At 41.0% G+C, this 20901-nt stretch overlaps 1 protein-coding gene across 1 annotated transcript in view; it reads left to right on the top strand.

Annotated features, from left to right (window-relative positions):
* The window catches only part of LOC128696415 (uncharacterized), a 37301-nt gene extending 22104 nt beyond the window's left edge, over window positions 1-15197 (top strand). The window contains exons 7-10 of the mRNA XM_070092303.1: window positions 259-367; window positions 8915-9111; window positions 12614-12783; window positions 13290-15197. Coding sequence (XP_069948404.1) covers window positions 259-367; window positions 8915-9111; window positions 12614-12783; window positions 13290-15069 — 2256 coding nt within the window. The 3' untranslated portion in view covers window positions 15070-15197. The remainder of the gene's footprint in view (window positions 1-258; window positions 368-8914; window positions 9112-12613; window positions 12784-13289) is intronic.
* Window positions 15198-20901: the final 5704 nt, after the last annotated feature.

Raw genomic sequence — 20901 nt, 5'->3', positions numbered from 1 at the left:
CATACAAGTCTCATCTCCAGATATACCTTTCTTAAGACCAGCAAGTCAACATAAATTCTGGGGAATTTACTCAATTCTTTGCAGTCACGGCGCTTTAATTCTAAATTTTTACATATGAAATTCTGCATTTATATATATATATATATATATATATATATTAATAATTAGTATTTATTTATCTACATGTTTATTCATATTGCTGAATATGCTGTGCCGTCTGCTGTGCCGTCTGCTGTGCCGTTTGCTGCACTGTTTAAGGTGGTAGCGCTGAGCACTGCTGTCCGTCTCTACAGCTTCGCCGCAGGTCTGCCAGGTCCTGAAGGACCCCCGGGTCCTCCTGGTGCGGCAGGTCCTCGGGGCTTCCCAGGTAGGTCCTCATTCCAGGTTAGAGCGAGACTTCATCAGGTGAAGCCCATTCCCATTGTCTCGGAGATTATTACAGGTCGTTCACTTAGCAGTAAATAGGTGCTTGAGAATGTAATATATGGGTACCAGGGAGTGCAGTAAATAGGTACCTGGGAATGTAATATATGGGTACCAGGGAGTGCAGTAAATAGGTACCTGGGAATGTAATATATGGGTACCAGGGAGTGCAGTAAATAGGTACCTGGGAATGTAATATATGGGTACCTGGGAGTGCAGTAAATAGGTACCTGGGAGTGAAGTAAATGAGTTCCTGGGAGTGTAATAAATAGGTGTCTGGGAGTGCAGTAAATAGGTGCCTGGGAGCAAGTACACTGCTGGTGGTCGCAACTTGCAAACTATTTTTATTTTACAACGTCAGTTTTCATACGCTGCTCATGTCAGTTACTTTAAGTTCTCTGCAATGCAAATATGTATCACGTTCTATGCTTTAGGTTAAGTTAGATTAAGTTAGGGTTAGTTTAAGTTAGGTTAGAGTAGATTAGGCTAGGGTTACTTTACCTTACACTGAGTTAGATTAAGGGAAGCTGGAGTTATTCTACGGTAAGCTGAGTTAGGCTAGGTTAAGTTAGGGGTTACTTTAGGTCTGGTTGAACTCGGGCTAGATTAGAGTTAGGTTAAGTTAATGAATATTTAACTACATCCTCTTGCCCAGGATGCGACCCACGTCAGGTGACTAACACACAGGTACCTACTTATTACTATTTGAACAGGGACAGCAGTGTTAGGAAACACTACCAACGTTTCCACCATTATGTGAACAATTTCCATAACGTAAAAGGACACAAGTGCAACTATTGTGACATTTATTGTGGCAACGTTTCGCTCTCCAGGAGCTTTATCAAGCCATTACAAACAATACATGGACACAGAGGGTATATAAAGGCTCAGAGTGAGTTGCAATACTAGTGAGGTACCATTTCGATGTTCACTAGTGGTAGTAGTAGAAGTAGTAGTAGTAGTAGGTACCATTTCGATGTTCACTAGTGGTAGTAGTAGTAGTAGTACTACTACTACTACCACTAGTGAACATCGAAATGTTACCTCACTAGTATTACACCTCACTCTGAGCCTTTATATACCCTCTGTGTCCATGTATTGTTTGTAATGGCTTGATAAAGCTCCTGGAGAGCGAAACGTTGCCACAATAAATGTCACAATAGTTGCACTTGTGTCCTTTTAAAACTTTACATAATGTCGGTAATTCTACCAACTTTATTACAATTTCCATAACGAAAATCCCACCGGTTTTAAAAACAAATGATTAACTTTTACCAACATTATCAGGAAATATTCCTTACGGCAGTTTTAAAAATATGAAATTCATTTTTTTTATTTTCTTTCCTTTAAGTTAAAGGCAGTATAATAGATTTTCTTAAAATTGTTAAATATTACTATATAAATGTAAACTTAAAAATACATGAGTGGGTGTGGGTGGGTGTGAGTTGGACCTGACTAGTTTGTGCTGCTGGGTCTGATGCAGTGCTCCATTCTTGAGTGGAGATGACCAGACTAGGTGGGTCATTGGGCTAATCTGGGGGCTGGTCATTGGTCTAATCCGGGGGGGGACATGGACCTGCTCCGCATGGGTCAGTAGGCCTGTTGCAGTGTTCCTTCTTTCTTATGTTCTTATGTTCATATACACACACACAAACACACACACACACACACACACACACACACACACACACACACACACACACACACACACACACACACACACACACACACACACACACACATATATATATATATATATATATATATATATATATATATATATATATATATATATATATATATATATATATGGGGTTGTAGGTTGGGTAGGTAGTAGGTTGGTAGACAGCAACCACCCAGGGAAGTACTACCGTCCTGCCAGATGACTGTGAAACAGAAACCTGTAACTGTTTTGCATGATGGTAGGATTGCTGGTTTCTTTTTCTGTCTCATAAACACGCTAGATAACAGGGATATCTTGCTACTCCTACTTACACTTTGGTCACACTTCACAGACACGCACATGCATATATATATACATACATCTAGGTTTTTCTCCTTTTTCTACATAGCTCTTGTTCTTCTTTATTTCTTCTATTGTCCATGGGGAAGTGGAAAAGAATCTTTCCTCCGTAAGCCATGCGTGTCGTATGAGGCGACTAAAATGCCGGGAGCAATGGGCTAGTAACCCCTTCTCCTGTAGACATTTACTAAAAAAGAGAAGAAGAAAAACTTTATAAAACTGGGATGCTTAAATGTGCGTGGATGTAGTGCGGATGACAAGAAACAGATGATTGCTGATGTTATGAATGAAAAGAAGTTGGATGTCCTGGCCCTAAGCGAAACAAAGCTGAAGGGGGTAGGGAAGTTTCAGTGGGGGGAAATAAATGGGATTAAATCTGGAGTATCTGAGAAAGTTAGAGCAAAGGAAGGGGTAGCAGTAATGTTAAATGATCAGTTATGGAAGGAGAAAAGAGAATATGAATGTGTAAATTCAAGAATTATGTGGATTAAAGTAAAGGTTGGATGCGAAAAGTGGGTCATAATAAGCGTGTATGCACCTGGAGAAGAGAGGAATGTAGAGGAGAGAGAGAGATTTTGGGAGATGTTAAGTGAATGTATAGGAGCCTCTGAACCAAGTGAGAGAGTAATTGTGGTAGGGGACCTGAATGCTAAAGTAGGAGAAACTTTTAGAGAGGGTGTGGTAGGTAAGTTTGGGGTGCCAGGTGTAAATGATAATGGGAGCCCTTTGATTGAACTTTGTATAGAAAGGGGTTTAGTTATAGGTAATACATATTTTAAGAAAAAGAGGATAAATAAGTATACAAGATATGATGTAGGGCGAAATGACAGTAGTTTGTTGGAATATGTATTGGTAGATAAAAGACTGTTGAGTAGACTTCAGGATGTACATGTTTATAGAGGGGCCACAGATATATCAGGTCACTTTCTAGTTGTAGCTACACTGAGAGTAAAAGGTAGATGGGATACAAGGAGAATAGAAGCATCAGGGAAGAGAGAGGTGAAGGTTTATAAACTAAAAGAGGAGGCAGTTAGGGTAAGATATAAACAGCTATTGGAGGATAGATGGGCTAATGAGAGCATAGGCAATGGGGGTCGAAGAGGTATGGGGTAGGTTTAAAAATGTAGTGTTAGAGTGTTCAGCAGAAGTTTGTGGTTACAGGAAAGTGGGTGCGGGAGGGAAGAGGAGCGATTGGTGGAATGATGTAAAGAGAGTAGTAAGGGAGAAAAAGTTAGCATATGAGAAGTTTTTACAAAGTAGAAGTGATGCAAGGAGGGAAGAGTATATGGAGAAAAAGAGAGAGGTTAAGAGAGTGGTGAAGCAATGTAAAAAGAGAGCAAATGAGAGAGTGGGTGAGATGTTATCAACAAATTTTGTTGAAAATAAGAAAAAGTTTTGGAGTGAGATTAACAAGTTAAGAAAGCCTAGAGAACAAATGGATTTGTCAGTTAAAAATAGGAGAGGAGAGTTATTAAATGGAGAGTTAGAGGTATTGGGAAGATGGAGGGAATATTTTGAGGAATTGTTAAATGTTGATGAAGATAGGGAAGCTGTGATTTCGTGTATAGGACAAGGAGGAATAACATCTTGTAGGAGTGAGGAAGAGCCAGTTGTGAGTGTGGGGGAAGTTCGTGAGGCAGTAGGTAAAATGAAAGGGGGTAAGGCAGCCGGGATTGATGGGATAAAGATAGAAATGTTAAAAACAGGTGGGGATATAGTTTTGGAGTGGTTGGTGCAATTATTTAATAAATGTATGGAAGAGGGTAAGGTACCTAGGGATTGGCAGAGAGCATGCATAGTTCCTTTGTATAAAGGCAAAGGGGATAAAAGAGAGTGCAAAAATTATAGGGGGATAAGTCTGTTGAGTATACCTGGTAAAGTGTATGGTAGAGTTATTATTGAAAGAATTAAGAGTAAGACGGAGAATAGGATAGCAGATGAACAAGGAGGCTTTAGGAAAGGTAGGGGGTGTGTGGACCAGGTGTTTACAGTGAAACATATAAGTGAACAGTATTTAGATAAGGCTAAAGAGGTCTTTGTGGCATTTATGGATTTGGAAAAGGCGTATGACAGGGTGGATAGGGATGCAATGTGGCAGATGTTGCAAGTGTATGGTGTAGGAGGTAGGTTACTGAAAGCAGTGAAGAGTTTTTACGAGGATAGTGAGGCTCAAGTTAGAGTATGTAGGAAAGAGGGAAATTATTTCCCAGTAAAAGTAGGCCTTAGACAAGGATGTGTGATGTCACCGTGGTTGTTTAATATATTTATAGATGAGGTTGTAAGAGAAGTAAATGCGAGGGTCTTGGCAAGAGGCGTGGAGTTAAAAAATAAAGAATCACACACAAAGTGGGAGTTGTCACAGCTGCTCTTTGCTGATGACACTGTGCTCTTGGGAGATTCTGAAGAGAAGTTGCAGAGATTGGTGGATGAATTTGGTAGGGTGTGCAAAAGAAGAAAATTAAAGGTGAATACAGGAAAGAGTAAGGTTATGAGGATAACAAAAAGATTAGGTGATGAAAGATTGAATATCAGATTGGAGGGAGAGAGTATGGAGGAGGTGAATGTATTCAGATATTTGGGAGTGGACGTGTCAGCGGATGGGTCTATGAAAGATGAGATGAATCATAGAATTGATGAGGGGAAAAGGGTGAGTGGTGCACTTAGGAGTCTGTGGAGACAAAGAACTTTGTCCTTGGAGGCAAAGAGGGGAATGTATGAGAGTATAGTTTTACCAACGCTCTTATATGGGTGTGAAGCATGGGTGATGAATGTTGCAGCGAGGAGAAGGCTGGAGGCAGTGGAGATGTCATGTCTGAGGGCAATGTGTGGTGTGAATATAATGCAGAGAATTCGTAGTTTGGAAGTTAGGAGGAGGTGCGGGATTACCAAAACTGTTGTCCAGAGGGCTGAGGAAGGGTTGTTGAGGTGGTTCGGACATGTAGAGAGAATGGAGCGAAACAGAATGACTTCAAGAGTGTATCCGTCTGTAGTGGAAGGAAGGCGGGGTAGGGGTCGGCCTAGGAAAGGTTGGAGAGAGGGGGTAAAGGAGGTTTTGTGTGCGAGGGGCTTGGACTTCCAGCAGGCATGCGTGAGCGTGTTTGATAGGAGTGAATGGAGACAAATGGTTTTTAATACTTGACGTGCTGTTGGAGTGTGAGCAAAGTAACATTTATGAAGGGGTTCAGGGAAACCGGCAGGCCGGACTTGAGTCCTGGAGATGGGAAGTACAGTGCCTGCACTCTGAAGGAGGGGTGTTAATGTTGCAGTTTAAAAACTGTAGTGTAAAGCACCCTTCTGGCAAGACAGTGATGGAGTGAATGATGGTGAAAGTTTTTCTTTTTCGGGCCACCCTGCCTTGGTGGGAATCGGCCAGTGTGATAATAATATATATATATATATATATATATATATATATATATATATATATATATATATATATATATATATATATATATAGACACACACACACACACACACACACACACACATATATATATGTGTGCAATAAGATCACAGTAAACAGGTGATTTTAAAATATGGAAAACAACCACTGTGAAAGAGTAGTGAAATTCCAAGCGCTTACGTTATTACTCACATTGTCAAGGAACTATGAAAGTAATACATCAAAGGAAGGCAATTAAAGGGCTTAGACTACACCTCACAGTCAACCCCCACAACAAAGAAACACCTGACGCGCGACAATACTGGACTCATAAGAAAAGAGGAACACTGCAGTAGGTCCGCTGGTCCAACTAGACAGGTCCTCACGACATCCCAATAACAAAATATTCTACCCAAGAAATAAGGTTTATTATTTGTCCAATGTATTATTAAACTCTAACCAAATTTTATTAATTATAAATGAGTCTAATTTATATAAACCTAAGGAAATATTCCTATTTTCAAAACTGCTTTTTATGAAACAAGATTCAATTATATTTCTGTCAACCATGGACTTGCTTGATACAACTTTGTCAACTTTTTGAAAATCAATTGGATGGTTAAAATCTCTCACATGAATAAAAAAAAAAGAAAAAAAATTACAGAAAACCTACAAATAACTGTTCCTATGTACACTATTATTCTTCCCCTCAAGATAAAGTTAAACGTCTGTTTTCTCATCAATGTTTTTGAGAGCTTTACGTATTTGTGATGAATGGTTTGAAAAACCGACAAGTTGAAGATTGAGACACTTATGCAGCATATGAGAATCTTTATTCAGGAAACGTTTCGCCACACAGTGGCTTCATCAGTCCAATACAAAGAGGAAGGCGTAAGGAGAGGAGGAGTATTAGGTAATCAGTCCCTCAGCCTGGAGTCGATGTGTTCAGTCCATCAATCTTGTAGAATGTACAGCATAGGGCCGTAGACGTGGCTTATATACTGTAGTGAGGTGAGGTTTTTCAAACCATTCATCACAACTGTCAGACACTGCAGCATCATGGGATCTTGTTACAAAGAATTCTTCAACACTTGTTCAACCTTTGGACGAAGACCTACTTCGACTAGTGGATGGTACCACTATGACCCCGCCTCCGCCTGCTTCACCTCACCTCACTAAAGTATATAAGCCACGTCTACGGACCTATGCTGTACATTCTACAAGATTGATGGACTGAACACATCGACTCCAGGCTGAGGGACTGATTACCTCATACTCCTCCTCACCTTACGCCTTCCTCTTTGTATTGGACTGATGAAGCCACTGTGCGGCGAAACGTTTCCTGAATAAAGATTCTCATATGCTGCATAAGTGTCTCAATCTTCAACTTTACGTATTTGTAGTCCAGAGTTCATAGATGAAGAAATATCTAAAATTTATGAAATAGCCATTTATCTGAAATACTCAAGAAATGTAATTGATAAATCATTTAAAATTGCTAGAAATACTTTTTACAACCCAAAAAGGGACAACCAACCTTATTCAACTAAAAATATGTTGGTTCTCCCTTACCATAAAAACTTGGTTGATATTCCTTCTCTTCATAAGAATTTTAATTTTAAGTTGTATTCAAAAATCTTGATACAGTAAAAAAACTTTTGATAAAGAATTCCCCCCAAAATGCTGATGGATGTGTCTATAAGATTCCTTGTAAAATTTGCGATAAAGTTTATTACGGTCAAACTGGTAAAAATCTCGAACTAAGATTAAAACAACATAAATATAGCATTAGAACTGGACAAGATTCCAATGCTCTATTTATTCATGTGAGAGATTTTAACCATCCAATTGATTTTCAAAAAGTTAAGAAAGTAGTATCAAGCAAGTCCATGGTCGACAGGAATATAATTGAATCTTGTTTCATAAAAAGCAGTTTTGAAAATATGAATATTTCCTTAGGTTTATATAAATTAGACTCATTTATAATTAATAAAATTTGGTTAGAGTTTAATAATACATTGGACAAATAATAAACCTTATTTCTTGGGTAGAATATTTTGTTATTGGGATGTCGTGAGGACCTGTCTAGTTGGACCAGCGGACCTACTGCAGTGTTCCTCTTTTCTTATGAGTCCGGTATTGTCGCGTGTCAGGCGTTTCTTTATTGTGGGGGTTGACTGTGAGGTGTAATCTAAGCCCTTTAATTGCCTTCCTTTGTTTGTATTACTTTCATAGTTCCTTGATAATGTGAGTAGTCACGAAAGCGCTTGGAATTTCACTACTCTTTCTACTCTTTCACAGTGGTTGTTTTGCATATATATATATATATATATATATATATATATATATATATATATATATATATATATATATATGTGTGTGTGTGTGTGTGTGTTACATAGTAAGGTGTTAAGTCCTTTATTCTTCAGTTCATTAGCCTCACAAAGAATATCTTCTACAACCTTATTTCTTATCGCTGGACCATCTTTCTGGCTTCACCTCATAGGTGGACTCCACCCATCTGTGACGCCGTCACCAAGTGCTGCACCTTTGCCTTAGCTTCAATACATAAGAATCAACTCTCCTGCCTGTGTCTTCGATCAGTGCTAAGGAACTCTACACCTTGTATCAAAGCTAAGAGAGTACACACTTTCCGTTAAGGCTAACGAACCGAATAATTTTCAGCCCTTCAAGGCTAAGAAATGAACACCCTCAGGCAAGAATTCTAGGGAACTGAACACCTAGTAACACTAGAACGCTATAAAATAGAACACTTTTAATTACCTATCCATCTGTTCTACTCTCTTTATTATAAAAACCATCTCTGTATTTGATTGACAAAGTCTGTGCAGACTTTGTCAGTCTAATGGTTGGCAGCTAGTGTAGGGCGACCCCTGGGTTGCCAGCTGGGACAGGGCGACCCCTGGGTTTCCAGCTGGAGTAGGGCGATCCCTGTGCTGCACGCTGGGGCAGGGCGACCCCTGTGCTGCCAGCTGGGGCAGGGCGACCCCTGTGCTGCCAGCTGGGGCAGGGCGACCCCTGGGCTGCCAGCTGGAGTAAATTCAGGTTACGATTCTGGTCGGCAGGTCCTTCTGGATCACCGGGGCCCCCAGGGGAAAGGGGTCTGGAGGGCCCCATGTGGTCGGCGCCCACGACGCTGGCGCCCACGCCGCCCCCGCCTGCGGACGACCCCTTCACCAAAGAAGACTTCCCTCTCGACTCCTGGACCGTCTTTCAAGGCCGCAGCCGCAGGCAGTTCTGTAGATGTCGACGCGGTGCGGTGGTGAGTATTGTGTGATTTGTATTCCCTCTGGAGTGCACTGTGTTCCCTCTGGGTAGTATTGCGTTCCCTGCAGCGCGCTTTGACACGATCAACACACACACACACACACACACACAGGCTAAGGAAGGAAGGAGGAGAGACAACAAGAAATGACCGTGAAGTATGTGAGGAACTCAAGAGATTTAAAGAAGTGTTCACAGAGGAGACAGAAGGGGCTCCAGAAAGACGGAGAGGTGGGGCACACCACCAAGTGTTGGACACAGTACACACAACCAAGGAAGAAGTGAAGAGGCTTCTGAGTGAGCTAGATACCTCAATGGCAATGGGGCCGGATAACATCTCTCCATGGGTCCTGAGAGAGGGAGCAGAGGCGCTATGTGTACCCCTAACAACAATATTCAATACATCTATCGAAACAGGGAGATTGCCTGAGGCATGGAAGACAGCAAATGTAGTCCCAATCTTTAAAAAAGGAGACAGACATGAAGCACTAAACTACAGACCAGTGTCACTGACATGTATAGTATGCAAAGTCATGGAGAAGATTATCAGGAGAAGAGTGGTGGAACACCTAGAAAGGAATGATCTCATCAACAGCAGCCAACATGGTTTCAGGGATGGGAAATCCTGTGTCACAAACCTACTGGAGTTCTATGACATTGTGACAGCAGTAAGGCAAGAGAGACAGGGGTGGGTGGATTGCATTTTCTTGGACTGCAAGAAGGCGTTTGACACAGTTCCACACAAGAGATTAGTGCAAAAACTGGAGGACCAAGCAGTGATAACAGGGAAGGCACTACAATGGATCAGGGAATACTTGTCAGGAAGACAGCAGCGAGTCATGGTACGTGGCGAGGTGTCAGAGTGGGCACCTGTGACCAGCGGGGTCCCACAGGGGTCAGTCCTAGGACCAGTGCTGTTTCTGATATTTGTGAACGACATGTCGGAAGGAATAGATTCCGAAGTGTCCCTGTTTGCAGATGACGTGAAGTTGATGAGAAGAATTCATTCGATCGACGACCAGGCAGAAATACAAAGGGATCTGGACAGGCTGTAGACCTGGTCCAACAATTGGCTCCTGGAGTTCAACCCTACCAAATGCAAAGTCATGAAGATTGGGGAAGTGCAAGGAAGACCGCAGACGGAGTACAGTCTAGGGGGGCCAGAGACTACAAACCTCACTCAAGGAAAAAGATCTTGGGGTGAGTATAACACCAGGCACATCTCCTGAAACGCACATCAACCAACTAACTGCTGCAGCATATGGGTTCCTAGCAAATCTCAGAACAGCATACCTACATCTTAATAAGGAATCGTTCAGGACCCTGTACAACGTTAGGCCCATATTGGAGTATGCGGCACCAGTTTGGAACCTACACCTAGCCAAGCACGTAAAGAAACTAGAGAAAGTGCAAAGGTTTGCAACAAGACTAGTTCCAAAGCTAAGAGGTATGTCGTATGAGGAGAGATTAAGGGAAATCAACCTGACAACACTGGAGGACAGGAGAGATAGGGGGGACATGATAACGACATACAAAATACTGAGAGGAATTGACAAGGTGAACAAAGACAGGATGTTCCAGAGATGGGACACAGCAACAAGGGGACACAGTTGGAAGTTGAAGACACAGATGAATCACAGGGATGTTAGGAAGTATTTCTTCAGCCACAGAGTAGTCAGGAAGTGGAATAGTTTGGGAAGCGATGTAGTGGAGGCAGGATCCATACATAGCTTTAAGCAGAGGTATGATAAAGCTCATGGTTCAGGGAGAGTGACCTAGTAGCGACCAGTGAAGAGGCGGGGCCAGGAGCTTGGACTCGACTCCTGCAACCTCAAGTAGGTGAACTAGGTGAGTACACACACACACAAACACACACACACACAAATACACAATCACAGCCAGGAGGCGGTCCTAGGAGGTGAGTCTCGACCCCTGCAACTATTATTAGGTGAGTACAATTAGGTGTGTACAGCCACATACACAACAGGCCAGTATCTATCGACAAGTGTCTTTGACAACTGATAACTAAACACACACACACACACACACACACACACACACACACACACACACACACACACACACACACACACACAATCACAGCCAGGAGGCGGGGCTAGGAGCTGAGTCTCGACCCCTGCAACCACAATTAGGTGTGTACAGCCACATACACAACAGGCCAGTATCTATCGACAAGTGTCTTTGACAACTGTTAACTAAACACACACACACACACACACACACACACACACACACACACACACACACACACACACACACACACACACACAAGCACACACTGTACACATGTGAGAGGCCAGAACAAGGGGCCTCAGATACAAGTTGGACTCTGAAATGAGTTACAGGAAATAGCAAGAAATGCATCCTGAGTGTAACAAGAAGTGGGAGAAGCGCAAAGAGCAGCCCAGGAGCTGCAACTCAACCCCTTGCACACATAACTTAAATACAACTAGTTGAGTAAAATTGGGTGAGTACAATTAGGCGAGTACATCACCCAAAAGGGCGATCGCGGCTCAGGTGAGTACATCTCAGTGAACACAAGATTAGTACATCTCAAGGAACATGAAGTGAGTACATCTCGGTACGTATTACTCACTGAGCACATTACAGTGAGTCCAGTCACCAAGTCTTGTGCCAAATGACCCGCACGAGTTCGGCGCAGTAACATAAACGTTATATTACAGCTTATATGAAGAGCTAAACCCTTGTGGTTTATTCCGCGCAAGGCTGTGTTGGAGGCTCGATCCCCCGTCAGCTGAGAGGGAGAGACACGTTCCATACACGATTTCCCAGAGATGATTTATATTTGTGTTTACATTGTTGAAACTCCAGTCAGATATACGAGGTATATACACACCCCTGGGAAGGGTATATGCACCGAGAAGCGTGTATCTTTGTGTATATACACTGAGATATATGCATCTCTGTGTATATACACTGAGATATACGTATGTCTCTCTATGCATATTATTATTATTATCATAATTATTATATTGAGGTCATGACAGCTCTTAAGAATGGGAGGAAATCAGGTTCGATCCGAGGAACAGAAAGGGTACTTCTAATTTCATGGATCAAGAGCCCATAACAGGTAGCAAGGCACCCTGCTTGGTTTAATCCTGCTAATTCATCCAAACAGGATCTTTTTTCTTATATTGTATCTTGTTGCTTGGTTTTTCGTTAATAACGTTGTTTTTCTAGGCTCGTTGTTCGAGGTTTAATAATTAAACGATCATATTGTTTATTGTTCGTTTCCAATGATTAATTTAAGCTTGGACATAGTTATTACTGAGTTTTTTTATCTTGTTATTGAGCCAGAGAGAGAGAGAGAGAGAGAGAGAGAGAGAGAGAGAGAGAGAGAGAGAGTATGAAGCTATCCATTAGCGCTCCACACAAGAAAATCCTCAGAATCACTCGCCTTTAACCCTTTCATCGTTTACGAAGCTCCCACTCTTGTTTTATCTTCCCCTCTCCAACAGGGTTCCCCAGGGGCCCCAGGCAAGCCAGGGCCCAGGGGTCTTCCAGGGCCCGCGGGGCCCCCGGGCGAGAAGGGTGACCCAGGATCCTTCGATTTTCTCAACTTGATGATCGCTGACGTGAAACATGACATTCAGAAGCTGCAGGAGAAAGTCTTCAGCGCTGAGGAGATGTGAGTAGCTCAGGCAAAATTTATATATATATATATATATATATATATATATATATATATATATATATATATATATATATATATATATATATATATATATATATATATATATATATATATATATTATTCATAGTAGCAATTTTGATTGTTAATTCAAGTTATTTGTCATGTATGCTATAATTACCAGTTGCATCAGTCATGATGCTTGATGAAGTCACTCGTGGTGAAACGTTTCCTTTAGTGAATGTCTTGAAAGGACGTCATGTGGGCTCGAATCCATGTCAGTCAGGTGGTATCTCCGCACATCCACCTTTACACCATCATTGTAAATGTATAATGAAATATGTGCTGTTGTGGTGGTGGGGCATAAGTGTGAGGTTGCCATCTAGATGTTTATGGTTTGAGTCAACATGACGTTTGGTTCACAAACGTCATGTATAAGATCTCAGTTTTTGTAAGATACATAATGTGAAATCTCTGAGTAAGGTTGTCTTGTAATGTTGCAGGCCAGAGCCGTACGACCTAGCTGGAGCTGTTGCTGCTGGTAGAGGGACACAGGCAGTCTTGCAAAACCAATACCACACGCAGCTTCAGGAGCTTCTAACAGAGGAAGTGGATAACAGGATCTTTGGTGCCGCTCGACGCTTCCAGCCCCATCATGTGCCGCTTGCTGAGGGCCAGGATATGGGGGTAACTGAGAGAGACGAGCAGGATACATTGACGACCACAGCGCCTCTCCAGAACTCTGAACCACTACCGTCGCCCCAGTCTTCCACGGGGGTTTCAGAAGTATCTTCTCTGGAGAAAACTTTTGAGAAGGGCGTCTTTGCTAGTTCCTCAGAGGAGTCTCTTACCGAAGAGCATCCTGAAGGATTCTATGACACGAGTTTCAATACTGGCGATGTGTTATTTAATGAATATTTGCCAAACTATGACTACGGATCGCTATCAGATTTCACTTACTTTTCAGAATATGCCGCGATTGAAACTCCTACTTTGAATCCTGGACCTACTCTAGCAACGCCGTCTGCAATGTCCATCCATAATACAAATCAAGCAGCGGCCTCAGCCGTTCCACCGGTTCAACACAGCAAAAAATCCAAAGCTAAGGAACCGATTAATGGCCATAGGTCCTCGTCGGATGGTTCAATCATGAAGTCACCAACGGTAAAGGATACACGGGCACCAGCGGTCAATGCTTCCCGATCTCAGCACTTGTTTTCTTCTGAGGGTTCCGGTGGAGTATCAAAAGATACGAGACAACAGGTTACGGCTACCATGGCCCCTGAGAGACATCACAGCCGCAGCCCGAAAGGAATACCAAGAAGAGGCCCATCAGAATCGACGAATAACCAAAATATTCAGAGCAAGAGCAGTTCCACTTTTCCTTCCAGAGCTTTGCCAAACTCAAGGCCCTCTGAAAGAGTCCGAAGTTTAAGCGCCTTTGATGAGAAGGCAAAGAGAGGCTCTCGAAATAATATAAAGAAAGATTTTAAACACTTTGATAACACCAATGGTGACGAAATTTCTTATAGTGAGAGAGACACAAGTTTGGAGGAGAGCGAGGCAAATACTGAAGGAGATATTCCAATAAACAAGAGAGGCCATGATCGAGAAGTAAAGGAGGACGAGTTTACAAGAACGTCCTCTCAAGAGATCTTCACCGAGGACGATACCGACGCACAGTACCCCAAGCGACCGCTGACGGAAGTGGACAAGTCTCGCATCAGAGAGAACGAGAAGCTCATTGATATCTTAGACGACATCTTGAGGGAAATGGAAGAAACGGCCAAGCTCTTGCGCGTCACCAGGAATCCAGATAACTCCACACAGACGCTCCCAGCAGGCGAGTTCTCACCCCATGACGGCAACACCAGCATTGCATCCAGACTACACAAAGAGATGACCAACATGTCCAACAACAGCAGCAGCAGCAGTTTCAACAACAGCAGCAGCAGCAAATTCAACAACAGCAGCAGCAGTAGCAGCAACTCCATTACCTCAAAAGGGAAATCTGAAACGCCTACCAGCAGTTCGTCTGTAATTAACAACTCGGTCAATTCTCAAAACAGGGTCACCAATCCCACAAATCCACACACAGAAACAAGCACTGATTCTGTGGTGCCCGCTGTCAGATCAGTAGCTGACAAGAGAGCAGGCAACACAGACGCATCACCTAGCAGGGAGACTGAAGGCTCCATTACACAATTTACACAACCTGGCCAACTAGGGATTCAAACGCAGCATAATTTAGAAGGCGCTCCAAAAAGACCCTCAGACGATTGAGGTCAGCTTGTATTCTAGAATATATACGTGTGTGTGTGTGTGTGTGTGTGTGTGTGTGTGTGTGTGTGTGTGTGTGTGTGTGTGTGTGTGTGTGTGTGTGTAAATAGGCTGTTACTCTCATAAATTAGTTAAAGTAACTATGTAACCCCTAGTTTGTAGAACTGTACCTCAGTGATGTATCCTTTTACTTACCATTTTATATATTATGAAGCGTTGTTTTACACACAGTGTTAGTCACGAGTCATTACACTGCCAGTGAAGTCCCCATTCTACGTTACCGGAAGTCAAGACATTCCCAGGTAATGGCTTCACCATGAAGTGTTCTCTTAAGCTGTTTTAGCGTGTAAGATGTTTCCTTAAAACGCTGTTTAACGCTGAGTGAACATCGGAAGAATTTTTTTTACGAATGTTAGATTGAACCTCTAAAAGCCACAGTATTTTCAAACACTCTTCATTCTCCATCTCGCCCTCATTGTAAACACATTCGCTTTCACACGCACTACGACAAGATCGGTTGACCAATACTTTCGTTTTAGCGAATGAGTAATGCGTTCGCCTTCGGCTGTTTTTACATTCGGATCTCTTCCTCCTTTTCCTTCTCTCACAGAATGTTTAAAAACATTCTTCTGCCCCATCCATCGTATCTGCATCTTTCTTAACCCTTGTGGTTTAGCGCTTCTTTTTGATAATAATAATAATAATGCATCTTCTCCCACTCATCCTCTCCCTTACTTCCTTCTGTCTCTTTAACATTACGTAAGACCAGCCTGTATTTACGTAATCTGTCGAAACCTTGCAGAAATCTGCGTCATCGGGAAAGCCATTTACAGCCTGGCAGCGCCGAAGACTGGATGAACAAGTGACTATCTGGTGGCTCGTAGAAAAGTTGGGAAACGAACGTTTGGTATGAGGACGAGATGTAGACTTGTAGTGTGAAGTTACAATGCTTGTAGCCAAGTTATTGTAGTGGATCATACAACCAGGTTATTGTAGTGGATCATACAACCCAGTTATTGTAGTGGATTTTGCAACCAAGTTATTGTAGTGGATTTTACAACCAAGTTATTGTAGTGGATTTTACAACCAAGTTATTGTAGAGGATCACACAGCCAAGTTATTGTAGTGGATCGTACAACCCAGTTATTGTAGTGGATCATACAACCAAGTTATTGTAGTGGATCATACAACCCAGTTATTGTAGTGGATTTTACAACCAAGTTATTGTAGTGGATCATACAACCAAGTTATTGTAGTGGATCATACAACCCAGTTATTGTAGTGGATTTTACAACCAAGTTATTGTAGTGGATCATACAACCAAGTTATTGTAGTGGATCATACAACCCAGTTATTGTAGTGGATCACACAACCCAGTTATTGTAGTGGATTTTACAACCCAGTTATTGTAGTGGATTTTACAACCAAGTTATTGTAGTGGATCATACAACCCAGTTATTGTAGTGGATCGTACAACCAAGTTATTGTAGTGGATCATACAACCCAGTTATTGTAGTGGATCATACAACCCAGTTATTGTAGTGGATTTTACAACCAAGTTATTGTAGTGGATCATACAACCCAGTTATTGTAGTGGATCGTACAACCAAGTTATTGTAGTGGATCACACAACCCAGTTATTGTAGTGGATCATACAACCAAGTTATTGTAGTGGATCATACAACCCAGTTATTGTAGTGGATTTTACAACCAAGTTATTGTAGTGGATCATACAACCAAGTTATTGTAGAGGATCACACAGCCAAGTTATTGTAGTGGATCGTACAACCCAGTTATTGTAGTGGATCATACAACCAAGTTATTGTAGTGGATCATACAACCAAGTTATTGTAGAGGATCACACAGCCAAGTTATTGTAGTGGATAGTACAACCCAGTTATTGTAGTGGATCATACAACCAAGTTATTGTAGTGGATCATACAACCAAGTTATTGTAGTGGATCATTCAACCAAGTTATTGTAGTGGATCATACAACCAAGTTATTGTAGAGGATCATACAACCAAGTTATTGTAGAGGATCATTCAACCAAGTTATTGTAGTGGATCATACAACCAAGTTATTGTAGTGTATCATACAACCAAGTTATTGTAGTGGATCATACAACCAAGTTATTGTAGTGGATCATACAACCAAGTTATTGTAGTGGATCATACAACCAAGTTATTGTAGTGGATCATACAGCCAAGTTATTGTAGTGTATCATACAACCAAGTTATTGTAGTGGATCATTCAACCAAGTTATTGTAGTGGATCATACAACCAAGTTATTGTAGTGGATCATACAACCAAGTTATTGTAGTGGATCATACAACCAAGTTATTGTAGTGGATCATACAACCAAGTTATTGTAGTGGATCATACAACCAAGTTATTGTAGTGGATCATACAACCAAGTTATTGTAGAGGATCATACAACCAAGTTATTGTAGAGGATCATACAACCAAGTTATTGTAGAGGATCATACAACCAAGTTATTGTAGTGGATCATACATCCAACCTGAATCTAAATGATGTATTTCTTACAACACTGAAAAAAAAAAAAAAAAAAACCACGGTCACAAAACAGTTTTTTGCTGTAACAAAGTTTCGCCCTACAGCGAGCGAAACTTTGTCCTAATTAAAGTCTGTTATGCAGTTTGTGTTTTTCTTTACTAAACTGGTTAAAAAAATCCCATTAAGACTTTTTTTCTACAAAATAATTTTTAGTCTCACACGAGCCCTTGGTCAATATTGAGTTTAGGTCCTGGTCTCATACGAGCCCTTGGTCAATATTGAGTTTAGGTCCTGGTCTCATACGAGCCCTTGGTCAATATTGAGTTTAGGTCCTGGTCTCATACGAGCCTTTGGTCAATATTGAGTTTAGGTCCTGGTCTCATACGAGCCCTTGGTCAATATTGAGTTTAGGTCCTGGTCTCATACGAGCCCTTGGTCAATATTGAGTTTAGGTCCTGGTCTCATACGAGCCCTTGGTCAATATTGAGTTTAGGTCCTGGTCTCATACGAGCCCTTGGTCAATATTGAGTTTAGGTCCTGGTCTCATACGAGCCCTTGGTCAATATTGAGCTTAGGTCCTGGTGTCAACTTTGCTCTTTACTTATGTATGAGCATAAATTCTTTTTTTTCTGGCCAAACAGCAGCAAGGAAGGTCCAACCAGCCGGTATAACTGTGAGGTAGATTGTACCTTTGATAGAGTGTAAGTTGGGTTACGTTACTTTTAAGTATCAACTTACGTAACCTAACGTTATCTAACGTATATATGTCGGTAGAATTACCGACAATATGTAAAGTAAAAGGACACAAGTGCAACTAATGTGAGATTTTGTTGCGGCAACGTTTCGCTCTCCAGGAGCTTTGTCAGGCTCCTGGAGAGCGAAACTTTGCCACAATAAAATGTAATTAGCTGCACTTGTGCCCTTTTACGTTATCTAACGTAATTTAACCTAACCTAACCTGATCAACAACGATTGTAACGTGCTGAATTGTTTTGATAAAGTGTGATAAACTTACATATATCACAATGAGAAGAACTCCGCCATCATTTGGCTGTGACTGGTCAGGTGTGCGAGAAGACTGATATGTAATTGGTCAGCCCTATCACTTGACTCGATACTAACCGTTGGTTGGTTCTTCCGTCACGCTTTCTAGCCAAAATAAAAATGTTATTTGTGCTATCTCCAAAATTAAGTATTTCCACAAGAAATAACAATTATTGCCAGGGTTCAGAGCTGTTATTCGTATGATCATAACTAAGTAAAGGTCTGAGTTTAGACCTGGACCTAAACTCAATATTGACAGCGGTAATTAATACACCTTAAGAATAAGTAGCAAAGATTTATGTATATAATTTCTTAAAACTCCTTTTTTTTAGATTTAGTATAATTTCTTTTAATATTAATCTTTTTTTTTTTTGCTCTGGAAGTTCTCATAATTTATTTTGAGCTTTTCTTTATCTAAGTGTAATGAAATAAAATCCTTGAAGACCTGCAAATTAATAATAATAATAATTATACGCTATAGATGTCAGCTGTAATAAATGCATTAATGAATAAAACGTACATAAAATGAACTAATTTTATTAAAAAATATTGTAACCGGTTTTTCATATTCACTGTGCTTGTTACTGTCAAAAAAAATATATATACATAATCCTAATTTTTAAAGGGGTGAACTGATAAGCCAGTGGAAGGCCTCGGTCAGATGACCAGAAGCTCCAACGCCAGGTTATTATATGGCTAAGACCCGCGTAAGGAAACGCTTGACCTGTTTTCTGACGAATCTTACTTAAACTGGTTACTGTCTTTCTCGCTCAGGATGTGGGAATGCAGTGTTTGTACTATCCATCCTGAAGGCGTATTGGTGTTTTTGAAGGCGTATTTGTATTCCTGAAGGCGTATTTGTATATCTGAAGGCGTATTTGTGTTCCTGGAGAGATTTTATTTTGTTCTTGAAGGGTTATTTGTGTTTCTGAATGCGTATTTGTGTTCCTAAATGCGTATTTGTGTTCCTACGTTGCATACGCAACATAGTATATTGTACACACACGCTGTGTAACCATTTTAAACGATTATGTTGCACACACCTGTTGTGTAAATACTGTAACATGGAATGCTGTACACACCTGCTGTGTAAGCAGATGTGTATACACCTGCTGTGTAAGCACTTCAACATGTTATGTTGTACACACCTGCTGTGTAGGTCCTTTTGGGTAGTGGATTTCTGGTAATCACTTTGATAATGTTGGTGGCAAGGGCTGTCACGTCCATGAGTAGCGGAGGGATGATGATGATGATGATGATGATGATGATGATTGCTGCTGCTATCTGCCCTATAGTAAGACTAGTGGTCGATGGATGTTAGTATCCAAGGATCCGAAGGTCTTGGCCTGTTAATTTACAGTAGTGATTACACAAGGGTTCCTTTATATACTAGGACAGACCTAAGGTCCTCCTATATAGGTTAATGGTCTATGTGTATCACTCTTCTTCTCTGGTTAACGCTTCCTGTGTCTCGGTGTCTCAATTCGACGACGTCTTCTGGAAAACTCTGTCGTCGTCGCTGGCTGAGACGAATAAGAATAATAATCTTTATTTCTACAAGTATATGTAAAACTTGTACAGACCATAGCTGAGATCAATGACCTACTATATAGAAACACCCATAATTATGCAGAACGTTTTGGGCAAATTAGGTTAATTTTGTTCCCACACCTGTCGTCTAACACCCAGGTACCTATTTTACTCTAGGTGAACAGGGATAACAGGTGTCGTAAGGAAACGCTCTAATGTTTCCACCCGTACCGGGAATCGAACCACGGACCTAATTAAACTTTTTATCTGGAGTGTATATTGTCGCTTCTGTTATTTTAAAATTTATACACACACACACACACACACACACACACACACACACACACACACACACACACACACACACACACACACACACACACACACACACACACACACATATATACACATATATATATATATATATATATATATATATATATATATATATATATATATATATATATATATATATATATATATATATATATATATATATATATATATATATATATATTATATATATATATATATATCTATATATATAGTGTGTGTGTGCATTATGAGGTCCACGTACAGCGCAGCCAATGAGGAACTACAGTCTCGGAAATGTAAACAAAATAGCTTTAGGATCTCCCTCAGATCTCTTTAGAGACGCTGTAAATGACTCGCGGCTTCCACCACCACCTCGTCCAACTCATAACAATATTTTGCCACTCTAACATTGGTGAAATATTTCCTAAT

The sequence above is a fragment of the Cherax quadricarinatus genome, chromosome 39 (assembly GCF_038502225.1).
Source record: "Cherax quadricarinatus isolate ZL_2023a chromosome 39, ASM3850222v1, whole genome shotgun sequence".
NCBI classification, from domain to species: Eukaryota; Metazoa; Arthropoda; class Malacostraca; order Decapoda; family Parastacidae; genus Cherax; species Cherax quadricarinatus.
The sequence above is the reverse complement of the archived record's forward strand: the minus strand, read 5'-3'. Positions and strand labels throughout refer to the sequence as shown.